Raw genomic sequence first — 12479 nt, 5'->3', positions numbered from 1 at the left:
TAAGACTGCTGAAGAATTCATAAAATCGCCACCGGACAATTTACATTGGAACGAGGCAGTTGATTTACTGGCTAAACAAGCTCTTAGAAGTGGGAATGTTGATGCAGTTTCAATGAGCAAGGCAGAGGCAGAAAGCCTGATATGGACAGCCATGGTGCCGAGATGGTATGAGCAGTGGAATAGAGATACTAAGGGCAGGCATTTATTTCAAGTACACAGGAAAGTCGGGGAGGATGGAAGGGACAAGAGGGGAGGCTATTTTTACAAGATTAAGGGCCAGTTGAATAAGTCCTTAAATGTGATAGGGAAGCATCCAATGGGAAAGTGTGATTTTTGCCAGGGGACAGTGGTGCATGTATTGCTACAGTGTGGGCAGTGTCAGAGGGAAAGAGGGAGGCTGAGATCTTGTATGAGGGAGAAGGGGATACAGGAAATTAGTTTGAAGAGTATATTGAGTAGAATGTCATTAGATATAGTCTCAAATATGTCATCTTTATTAAGAGCAATGGGGCCGGCAGGTAGGATTTCGTTTCTCCCTGTCTCTGGCCCACACTCCAGTACAGATGGTGGCGGTAATGCACCATAACGTTGGATGCCAACCACCAATAAACCCCACCGAAGAAGTCATCAGGCAGAGGCCATGGGTTTTGGACGTTGACGGAGCACGTCAGAGAAGGAAGACGGAGACCGCGCTTGTTTGAAATTGAAAGGTGTCGCGGAAGCTTTTGATAAAGATTGTCATCAAGACGAAGCAGCTGCATTATAAGTGGGATGCACTGTTGACCGCAACATCTCGAGGCGTTCGTGCTGATTGTACGGAGATTGTGACAGTGGGTTAAATGACGTCCCTTGAGAAAGCAAGAACAAGATATGTCAGGAGAAGTGCAGTATTACATAATGAGTTGTATACTTGGAAAATGGATATGGTTTGTTAAAGAAGAATGGTAGAAAGTGTAAACTGAGTGAGCTGAAGACCGGTGGAGAAATGGAAGTGAATGAGGGCGAAGTATCGGAGGTAGGTGTGGTGAAGTTAGCCTAGTGGTTAGAGCGTTGGGCTAGTAACCGGAAGGTTGCTAGTTCAAATCCCCGAGCTGACAAGGTACTGTCGTTCTGCCCCTGAACAGGCCGTCATTGAAAATAAGAATTTGTTCTTAACTGACTTGCCTAGTTAAATAAAGGTAAAATAAAATAAATAAATAAAAAAGTTCTCGGAGCCCGAGGCTTGCATTGCGGGTCAGGATAAAGATGAGTCTGTGACAGTAGTTGGAAAAAGTGGACCCTTGCCTTTTGGCTGATCCATTTGTGGTTTCGGGGTGGGTGAAAACAGAATTGTGTACTGTGGAATCGGTGAGGGTAACCAGAAGTGGTCTAGTGATAATTGTTTGTTTCTGCTGGTCAGAGGGAGAAGGCGCTCAGTGTTAAACGAATGGGGGGGCAAGAAATGTGAATTGTTTTGCTCTCAAGAAAAGGGTGCCATTGAAAATAGTGATTACTGAGGTAACAGTAAATGTAAAAGTTGACAAACTAAAGGGGAACATTCTCGGTGTGTGTAATGCTCGTCGCTGGGTGTGATGCAGAAAGGGTGGCGAGAGTGGAGAAACAGAAGTCATTGTCTGTTTTATGTTGTTTTTGCCCGACAAAGTGATGTTAGGATATATGTTATCCTGTACTAGCTTTTGTACCGAAAACATGACATTGTTACATGTCAAGCTTATGGGCATGTGGCATCAGTGTGTAGGAGGGAGGGTCCAAGGTGTGACAAATGTGCAGAAGGGCATGAGACAAAGGAATGTGTAGCATTGAGGAAAGTAGTGGAATGTGTTAATTGTAGGGGTGCCCGTGGAGCTAGGCATCAGAAATGTCTGGTGCGAGAGAGGCGGTTGAGGTTTCCAGGGTTAGAGTAGTGCAGGAGTTGTCATATGCTGATGCAGTGAAGAAAGTGGAGAGATCCTGTGAGGAGTAGTGTGCATGGTAGATCTGTACCTTTACAGAGGAATAGGCCAACAAGTGATATGTTTCAGTAAGATTGGATGTTTAGCATTTATAGCAATGGTTATCAACTGTAATGCAGGGATGGAACATGAGTCACAGTGCGTATGAACATACAGCGTTAACTAGGGAATATAATTTCTCCAAGTCGGGAGCACTGCATTTTCTAGTGTAATTTGGGGTTGTGTGCAGAATTTTTTTAAAGAACCCCTTAATTAGGCCATCTATTGGAAGTGTAATGGTTGCTTCATAGGTCTCTAATCTCTTTTAATGGTTTTAATATTTAAAAATGTACAAAGACACAAGCTTGAACTTTCACTTGAAAGCATTTCACTGTGTTTAATTTGTCACTAATTTGTTGGCTTACTTTATTTGTGCAACATTTAACAGCTGATTAGTATATTTGTAATTTCCACTTGACTGAGCCTACTATTAAATGCATTACCTTTTTCCACAGGTTCCCATTTCATGACAAGCCCAGGCTACAGCAGTGGGTAGCAACTGTCAGGCGGATGAATTGGAAACCAACCCAACACTCTTGTATCTGCCCATCACTTTTAAGATGAGTGTTTTTGGGATGATGACAGGGGAAAGGTCAGCCTCACTGCTTCTGCTTGTGCCCATTATTTTCTCCCCTGGTTGTCTTCAAAAGTGGTCACAATGCCCCAGGGAAAGATCAAGGAATACAGTAGGTACAGAGGTAAGTGGCAACTCTGATAATGTGAAAGCGTCTGCGGCATGATCACACTTAATGTGTACGTAACATCGTTGAGGTACTTGTTGATGATGTTGGTCACAGCAATATCAATGTGTTGTGTCTTTAGTATCATTAAAGGTGAAAACTGTTATTTTATCAACTCAATTCTCTGTAATTATTATTATGTGATTAAACTAATCCTGTATATGTAATTAACTAGGAAGTCAGGGCACCACGGAAAATCTTCAGATTACAAAAATTATAATTTTCCAAATATAACTCTTCAGATATTTTAATATCAGATCAATTAGTCTTCTATTAATGAATTATTCTTTATCTTACGTCAGTCTCATTTCAAACGTCGTAGAATTCTTGGTTATCTGTACAAACCCAGCCTAAACTATGAATCATCCATACACCAATTGGCTTAATCATTTATTTACTTACTAACTAAATAATCACAGAAATGCATAACAAACAGAAGATATTGGTTACTAACAATGATAGGGAAGATCCCCTAGTGGACTAAACCGACATGACAGCTTGGTGGACAAAGAAAAGGGGGTGTGGACCGATAAAGGAGCTTGAAAGACAAAATGGATCACTACACACAGTGGATAATTATATTAATTAAAATGCTAATCCTTTGCAGATGAACGCTCGCTCATTCGGGAATAATTGCAATCAATATATTTACGCCCATATGTCGTTGTCTTCTCTGTTGGAATCGTCGGTCCGTCTGCTGGAGAGTCAGTTCATCAGAGTCTCTCTGGTTACTTATGGTGTTAGCTCTATCGGCGGCTCCTGATAGTGTCTGTTGTAATGGGTACGTCAGGGGTCCATTGTTCTTAGAGTAGATGTTTCGGCGGTTGTCGGTATTTGCATCCCAGGTTTACATAATTTCTAGCTGCAGACTAGTAATTAGTATCTAAGATTTGCTCTTATTCTGTAGGGATCGATAGTCTCAGAGTTTAACCATTTCCAGCCGTGTAGCCAATGCGCCACGTGGTATGGCTTTGTAGTCGTGATACTCAACCATTACAACCACAGCTCACGCTGGGGGTTTGCTTAGTCTGAAGAGGATTTCCTCAGGAGGGGTTTTTATTAGTAACAATAGAAAAGGGCGGTTCCATGATGCCTGATCATGTCTGTGCTCTCAGGGTGTGCTCCCTGTGCTCACTGGGAAATCACAAATAGTTTCATCTTTACTCATTCATTTTATAAACCCATAATTCAGAAATGTACACATTCAGACATATAGTTGTGTGTTTCCTGTCCTCCATGAGGTCACCAAATGAAACACACTCGTCATACCTGTCCCTTAAGTGTCCATGGACCCTTCCCACATTCTCACAAGTGGACATATAGTTTAATTCTCCCATTTTGGGGATTTAGGAGTTCGGCCAAGTGAAATTCCTTGTTCTCTCTCTGTATGCTCAGTCCCCTCCTGTACTCCCTGTTCACCCACGACTGCATGGCCAGGCACGACTCCAACACCATCATTAAGTTTGCAGACGTCACAACAGTGGTAGGCCTGATCACAGACAACGACGAGACAGCCTATAGGGAGAAGATCAAAGACCTGGCTGGGTGGTGCCAGAATGACAACCTATCCCTCAATGTAACCAAGACAAAGGAGATGATTGTGGACTACAGGAAAAGGAGGACCGAGTACGCCCCCATTCTCATCGACAGGGCTGTAGTGGAGCAGGTTGAGAGCTTCAAGTTCCTTGGTGTCCACATCAACAACAAACTAGAATGGTCCAAACACACCAAGACAGTTGTGAAGAGGGCACGACAAAGCCTATTCCCCCTCAGGAAACTAAAAAGATTTGGCATGGGTCCTGAGATCCTCAAAAGGTTCTACAGCTGCAACATCGAGAGCATCCTGGTTGCATCACTGCCTGGTACGGCAATTGCTCGGCCTCTGACCGCAAGGCACTACAGAGGGTAGTGTGTACGGCCCAGTACATCACTGGGGCTAAGCTGCCTGCCATCCAGGACCTCTAAACCAGGCGGTGTCAGAGGAAGGCCCTAAAAATTGTCAAAGACTCCAGCCACCCCAGTCATAGACTGTTCTCTCTACTACCGCATGGCAAGCGGTACTGGAGTGCCAAGTCTAGGACAAAAAGGCTTCTCAACAGTTTTTACCCCCAAGCCATAAGACTCCTGAACAGGTAATCAAATGGCTATCCGGACTATATGCATTGTGTGCCCCCCCAACCCCTCTTTTTACGCTGCTGCTACTCTCTGTTATCATATATGCATAGTCACTTTAACTATACATTCATGTACATACTACCGCAATTGGGCCAGCCAACCAGTGCTGCCGCACATTGGCTAACCGGGCTATCTGCATTGTGTCCCACCACCCGCCAACCCCTATTTTACGCTACTGCTAATGTCTGTTCATCATATATGCATAGTCACTTTAACCATATCTACATGTACATAGTACTACCTCAATCAGCCTGACTAACCGATGTCTGTATGTAGCCTCGCTACGTCTTTTTTACTGTTTTTTTTATTTTATTTCTTTACTTACCTATTGTTCACTTAATACCTTTTTTGCACTATTGGTTAGAGCCTGTAAGTAAGCATTTCACTGTAACACCTGTTGTATTCGGCACACGTGAGAAATAAACTTTGATTTGATTTTCTCTCTTTCTGCATGGTCAGGGGGAGAGTCTCCGCCAAGAATTTACGACCTGAGATAACAGAACCTGGGTGTAGGAGTCAGAGGGGGAAGCCACGATCTACACCCAAAAAGGGCCACATCATGACAACTGTGATGCTGGATGTGCATGATGACACCAGTGGTATGTCAGATGTAGGCCTACATCACAATGACATAGCTGTGATAGTGGATGTGAGTTAAATGTGGTGTCAGATTAGCAGAGGATCTAAACCCAATACAGACAAACCCATGCGCTCTATCCCAGTTTGCCTGTAATTTTACTGTTTGTTTTCACATGACACTTACCGAAGGTCCTCCTGCGTATTCCAGCTAACTTTGTTAATCGCATGCTAGTTATCAAATTTCACTTGTGTGTTTCAGGCCGGCTGCTGCTGATTTCTTGCTTCTCACTAGGCGATGTTGCCACACCTCAGCTGAGCAGAGGATCCAATATGACAAACCATGCAGTAATTTCTCAATGGTACAGCTTCTTGGTTAAATACAAAGGTTCTCTTTCATTTTCTCCTCTACATTTGGATTGACAATGGTGCTTGTGTGCATCTAATATATTTTATGAGCTTTGATTAGAAGCATAACCAAACGGCTTTAGAAGTATAACACAGAAACTATAGATAACGTTATCCAGAAATCTTAAATACTGTTTTCTGAAAGTTATTTTAAAACTGTAAATCCCTATCCTAAAGAAAATGATCCAACTTGTAACTCTATTTTGGACTATCGGTTTCTGTCAAAACACCCACACTGATGAAAGTGATATTGTGGAAAGCCTAGATATGGAACCGCTTGGATGATATCAGTCTTTGGGCAAGGCATCATGAGGTTAAATCATGTCCTCTGCCTCTCTCACTCCTCTCTGTCACTTCTCTCCTCTACACGTGGTCATTGCTTCAGCACGTGGACATTGCGGTCCTCCTGATCAAGTTCAAATGAAGTGTTCAGTATTCTCTGATTCTCAACACAAGTAAAAGAGGTCTCATACAGTGAGTATACCAAACATTAGGAAGAACTTCCTAATATTGAGTTGCACCCCCTTTTGCCCTCAGAACAGCCTCAATTCATTGGGGCATGGACTCTACAAGGTGTCAAGTGTTCAACAGGGATGCTGGCCCATGTTGATGCCAATGCTTCCCACAATCCTTATTTAACCTGTCTCCGCCCTTCATCTACAATGATTGAAGTGGATTTAACAAGTGACATCAATAACGGATCATAGCATTCACTTGGTCGGTCAGTCTGTCATGGAAAGGGCAAATCAAATTTAACATGTCACATGCGCCGAATACAACATTTGTAGACGTTACCATGAAATGCTTACTTACAAGCCCTTAACCAACAATTCAGTTCAAGAAAGAGTTAATAAAATATTTACTAAATAAAGTACAAATAATTCAATCAATCAAAAAGTAACAACAAATGTGTATAACAATAATGAGGCTATATACAGGGGGTACCGGTACAGAGTCAATATGCCGGGATACAAGTTAGGTGTTCTTAATGTTTTGTATACTCAGTGTTTTAAATTTGTTTTGCTCATAATGGTAGATGTATGCATGTGCTCTCTCTTTTCTAGTTGCACAACTAAGTTTGACTTCCAATGACAGTCTGCTCACTATAATTCCCGTCCAATATATTTTTACATGCATGTCTGGGGAAACCCCTTATCACCCAGTAACTCCTCCTTCAGGCTGATGATATCCATGCCCTGTTGGACACCTATGTCCCCAGATGCAGAGAAGATGGATCACCAGCTCAGCTCATCACTGTCCAATTTCTGGTGGGGAAAACGGACATTGCTCAACCTGCGCTTGATTTGGCCCATTTGCTACCCGGCCAAACAGATTAACATTTTAATGCATAAATCCTTTAGCTTTTGCATTTTAAAATTGTGTGTCTCTTAAAAGCGGGCTGGTTATTAAACAGTTTAATATCTTCTCAATTAGTTAAGTTATTACATATTAAAAGATTAGCTGTGGATTTTTCCACTATATTATTGCTTTGTGACTCTCCGACCAATCGCTAATCATATCCTGTAGTCCTGTGAAGTGGAGTTCCCCCTCCACCAATCCCTCAAGGCTCCAATGTTAAGTCAAACTCCATTCTCTTATAAACTGTGCTGAACTGATACAGTGAACCAGCTGAAGTCGTTATGTAAACTGACACCACTGGAGGTCTTGGCGCTATTTGTGTAGAACAAGAAAGAAAACAAGTAGGCGGGCAGTACAAGTAAACTTTATTGAACTATTTACAAAACATAAGTAGGAGCAGATTAGAATATCGCTTACATCAGAATGCACAACCTTCCACTTCTGTAAGGAGTTCTTTATTTTGCCATTCTTACTATGTTGAAGCACTTGATTGTTTTTGAATAGCAGGACAGAAATAAAGTACCTCATGCTAAAAAGAGAAGTCAAAGAGATCTCTTGGCAGGGGTTAGAAAGGATAGACCCAGCAAAATGTATATCTGTCATAACTCACAATGTCAGTGGCTCTGTAAATACATCATGTTGTGACTTGTAGAATCCTGGAGTTGGAATATTATATTACTTTTACATAACGCTGCTTTTATCATACTGTCCTATTTAGAATGTGTAAATGCAGCTTTACTGATTGTCAAATAATAACGGCATAACTTTTGCAAAAACTTATTTCACCATCTTTTCATTTTGTAACAAGTGGCATGTTGTGTTGAATAGAAAATATACAATTGCTAGGTCTCCTGAGGTGCACATGTAGCGCTAACTAGAGCACGTATGATTTAGTCCTCAATAAGTTACGTGCACACAACTACATACACAGAATTACCTTTCATGGTTGGAGTGGTTGTGGTAACTGCAGATTTCCCGTTCCCCAATGTTGGTGGTGCAAAAGCAGATTTCCCCTCCCGAAACTAGTTGCAGCCATGCAGATCCACGTCCCTGGCAACATTGGCAGAGTGCCCAGAAACTATACCACACTGGCGGAGTGGGGTAGTCCTAGAAAAACCGGAACTAGCAATATGGCAGCAGCCACGAAATGGTCATTGCCACAAAGTCAGAAGGCACGCCTACTTGACCAATCAGATGAGGAAGTATGATGTCCTACTCTATGCCGGTTTGTGGGAAATACCTACTTATCGAGTAAAAAAACAAAAAATTATCTCCCATTCCACCTGATTACATATGTGGCGTGCCACATTCAACATATGAATGGTGTGATTGGTAAAATGATGTCCACCTTTTAATGGGGTGATTGTTGTCTAATCTGGTGCCCATTTAATGGTGTTCTGTTTCAAGTTGCGGGACTTGTAAGAATGCCACCTGGGGAAAGGCAGAAAAACGAAAGACAAAGAGAAATATCCTGCTGAAAAAGGCAGTAAGTTCAAAGGCTGATCACTGGAATATAAACCATACACTTTTACAACATAAATATTGAATTCCCAACTAACAATGGAATGTTCCTCAATAAAACCGTAAAAGCCTTGGTTTCATGCATGTTAACATTAGAAGTCTCCTCCCTAAATTTGTTTTATTCACTGCTTTAGCCCACTGCCAACACGGATGTCCTAGCTGTGTCTGAATCTTGGCTTAGGAAGGCCACCAAAAACCCTGAAATTTCCATCATTAACTATAACATTTTCTGACAAGATAGAACTGCCAAAGGGGGTGGAGTTGCAATCTACTGCAGAGAGAACTCTGCAGGCTATGTCTTATTATCCAGGTCTGTGCCCAAACTACTTTTAAAAATTCACCATTCCAGAAACAAGTCTCTCACTGTTGTCACTTGCTATAGACCACCTTCTGACCCCAGCTGTGCCCTGGACACCATATGTGAATTGATTGCCCCCCATCTATCTTCAGAGCTTGTGCTGTTAGGTGACCTAAACTGGGACATGCTAAACACCCCGGCCACCCTACAATCTAAACTTGATGCCCTCAATCTCACACAAATGATCAATGAACCTACCAGGTACAACCCCAAATCCGTAAACACAGGCACCCTCATAGATGTCATCCTAACCAACCAGCCCTCCAAATACACCTCTGCTGTCTTCAACCAGGATCTCAGCCATCACTGCCTCATTGCTTGCGTCTGTAATGGGTCTGCGGTCAAACGACCACCCCTCATCACCTTCAAACACTCCCTAAAACACTTCAGCGAGCAGGCCTTTCTAATCGACCTGGCCCGGCTATCCTGGAAGGATATTCACCTCATTCCGTTAGTAGAAGATGCCTGGTTATTCTTTAAAAATTTTAGAACCAGGAACAGATATAGCCCGTGGTTCACTCCAGGCCTGACTGCCCTTGACCAGCACAAAAACATCCTGTGGTGTACGGCATTAGCATCAAATAGCCCCTGCGATATGCAACTTTTCAGGGAAGTTAGGAACCAATATACACAGGCAGTTAGGAAAGCAAAGGCTAGCTTTTTCAAGCAAATGTGCATCCTGCAGCACAAACTCCAAAAAGTTCTGGCACATTGTAAAGTCCATGGTGAATAAGAGCACCTCCTCCCAGTTGCCCACTGCACTGAGGCTAGGAAACACTGTCAACACCGATAAATCCATAATAATTGAGAATTTCAATAAGCATTTTTCTACTGCTGGCCATGCTTTCCACCTGGCCATCCCTACCCTGGTCAACAGCCCTGCACCCCCCAGAGCAACTCGTCCAAGCCTCCCACATTTCTCCTTCACCCAAATCCAGATAGCTGATGTTCTGAAAGAGCTTCAAAATCTGGACCCCTACAAATCAGCCGAAAGCCAAGTTAACAGATCACCGACCATTTCGATTCCCACCGTACCTTCTCCGCTATGCAATCTGGTTTCAGAGCTGGTCATAGGTGCACCTCAGCCACGCTCAAGGGCTTAAACGATATCCTAACCGCCATCGATAAGAGACATTACTGTGCAGCCATATTCATCAACCTGGCCAAGGCTTTTGACTCTGTCAATCACCACATTCTCATCGGCAGACTCAACAGCCTTGGTTTCTCAAATGACTGCCTCGCCTGGTTCACCAACTACTTCTCAGAGTTCAGTGTGTCAAATTGGAGCCAGAGGGTTCTAAATGTATGCTCTTCAACTGATGGCTGCCCGCACCTGCACGCCCGTCCAGCATCACTACTCTGGACGGTTCTGACTTAGAATATGTGGACAAGTACATACCTAGGTGTGTGGTTAGACTGTAAACTCTCCTTCCAGCCTCACAATAAGCATCTCCAATCCAAAGTTAAATCTAGAATCGGCTTCCTATTTCGCAACAAAGCATCCTTCACTCACGCTGCCAAACATACCCTCGTACAACTGACTATCCTGCCGATCCTTGACTTCGGCGATGTCATTTACAAAATAGCCTCCAACACTCTACTCAGCAAATTGGATGCAGTCTATCACAGTGCCATCCGTTTTGTCACCAAAGCCCCATATACTACCCACCACTGAGACCTGTATGCTCTCGTTGGCTGGCCCTCGCTTTATGTTCGTCGCCAAGTATTTGCTAGGTAAAGCCCCGCCTTATCTCAGCTCACTGCTCACCATAGCAGCACCCACCTGTAGCACACGCTCCAGCAGGTATATTTCACTGGTCACCCCCAAAGCCAATTCCTCTTTGGCTGCCTTTCCTTCCAGTTCACTGCTGCCAATGACTGGAACAAATGGAGAGAAAAAAAATCACTGAAGCTGGAGACCCATATCTCCCTCACTAACTTTAGGCACCAGCTGTTTAAGCAGATCACTGCACCTGTACATACCCCATCTGTAAATAGCCCATCCATCTACCTCATCCCCATTCTGTTATTTATTTTTTGGCTCCTTTGCACCCTAGTATCTTTACTTGCACATATCATTCCTGCGTTTAATTGCTATATTGTAATTATTTTGCCACTATGGCCTATTTATTGCCTTACCTCATTTGCACACACTGTATATAGTCTTTTTCTATTGTGTTATTGACTGTATGTTTGTTTATTCCATGTGGAACTCTGTTGTTTGTGTTGCACTGCTTTACTTATTCTTGACCAGTTCGCAGTTGTAAATTAGAACTTGTTCTCAACTAGCCTACCTGGTTAAATAAAGGTGAAATAAATAACATCTCAAATTTAAGAAGGTGGCACTTGTTGTCATAACTCTGTGGTCACTAAAGATCCCATGGCACTTATTGCAAGAGTATGTAATGATAAGTACCATTTTAGGTGCAATGTGTATAGCAAACTATATTCCTATCATGTAATACTGTGTATAAAAATACCATGTATGAATAATGTATATAACTATTTGTATAAAACATGTGTGAAACAAAGTTATTTTTGTCCTCCAAAGAGGAGGGTAGATGGGTCAATAAAATAAGTATGTAAGTGGGGTTAGGGTGGTGAGTTTCCCATTACACTGAGTCCAATCAATTAGTATTATTTCATGTTTAGCCATCTTCCATAGCTTGAAGACCATGCTTTTGTACAGAGACGGATACTGGTACAAAATACCAAAAAGGTAGACTGCAAGGCTATGTTAAGTTAAATAAATAAGTGACTATAGTAAGTGCCTAGGTGCCAAATAAAGTAACAGGATTTAAGTTAAATCTTAAATTAGCCCATTTCTGTGAAACTGTGTACGTTTTACTTGTGGATTACTTGTATTTGAAACTCAAAATAAAATCAAGTTGTGTCGATTTCTTTGCATGCCATTTTAAAAACAATGGAGATATTAGAGTAAACCTATTTGGGTTAATACAAGTAACTGAGTAAGGACAAACATGATAAACTTGCAAGCTAAGCTTGAATAAGACAAGTGATTACCACTTTGCATTTACAACGGTTTTATTATAGCTAATAAATAACCACATTTCTGTATAACTAGATAAAATAAATTAATGTCCCTCGTCTTCCCCTGTAAACTGGGTGGGGGCATACACATCATCACACTGCCTCATCTGATTGGTTGAGTAGGCGGGGCTTCTCACTTTGTGGCAACTAGTTAATTAAGAACGTGAGTAGATTATGTTGCAGACAGCGGTCAGCAATTTTGGACGCTGTCTCCAGTTCTTTATACCTTAGTTCTGTCAAGGTGCGTTGCTCTTTGTGGCCAACAGTCCTTTGATTTCATTTGGAATGCTTGCAGGGAAG

At 42.3% G+C, this 12479-nt stretch overlaps 1 protein-coding gene across 5 annotated transcripts; it reads left to right on the top strand.

The window, feature by feature from the left end:
• Positions 1-617: 617 nt before the first annotated feature.
• LOC110520865 (uncharacterized) lies at positions 618-12025 on the top strand. Of its 5 annotated transcripts, none has more exons than XR_016493121.1 (5): positions 621-1015; positions 2447-2689; positions 4127-4863; positions 5366-5505; positions 5745-8029. XR_016493121.1 is itself a non-coding variant. In XM_090226163.1 (3 exons), exon 3 carries the CDS (start codon positions 4161-4163, stop codon positions 4638-4640), a length of 480 nt encoding a protein of 159 aa, XP_090082289.1. In that variant the 5' UTR covers positions 621-1015; positions 2447-2689; positions 4127-4160; the 3' UTR covers positions 4641-5341. The 5 variants fall into 5 exon arrangements, 1 of the variants encoding a protein (XP_090082289.1); XR_016493120.1 differs by having other exon boundaries at positions 5366-5555; positions 5745-6734; XR_002473027.3 differs by lacking the exon at positions 4127-4863 and having other exon boundaries at positions 618-1015; positions 5745-12025.
• Positions 12026-12479: the final 454 nt, after the last annotated feature.

This window comes from Oncorhynchus mykiss, chromosome 1 (genome assembly GCF_057628025.1).
Source record: "Oncorhynchus mykiss isolate SJ-2025 chromosome 1, ASM5762802v1, whole genome shotgun sequence".
Lineage (NCBI taxonomy): Eukaryota > Metazoa > Chordata > Actinopteri > Salmoniformes > Salmonidae > Oncorhynchus > Oncorhynchus mykiss.
Note: the sequence above shows the minus strand (reverse complement) of the source record. Positions and strands in the feature narration are given on the sequence as shown.

Coding starts and splice junctions, on each gene's coding strand:
- LOC110520865 (XM_090226163.1), top strand. CDS start 4,161: ATGGCCAGGCACGACTCCAACACCATCATTAAGTTTGCAGACGTCACA.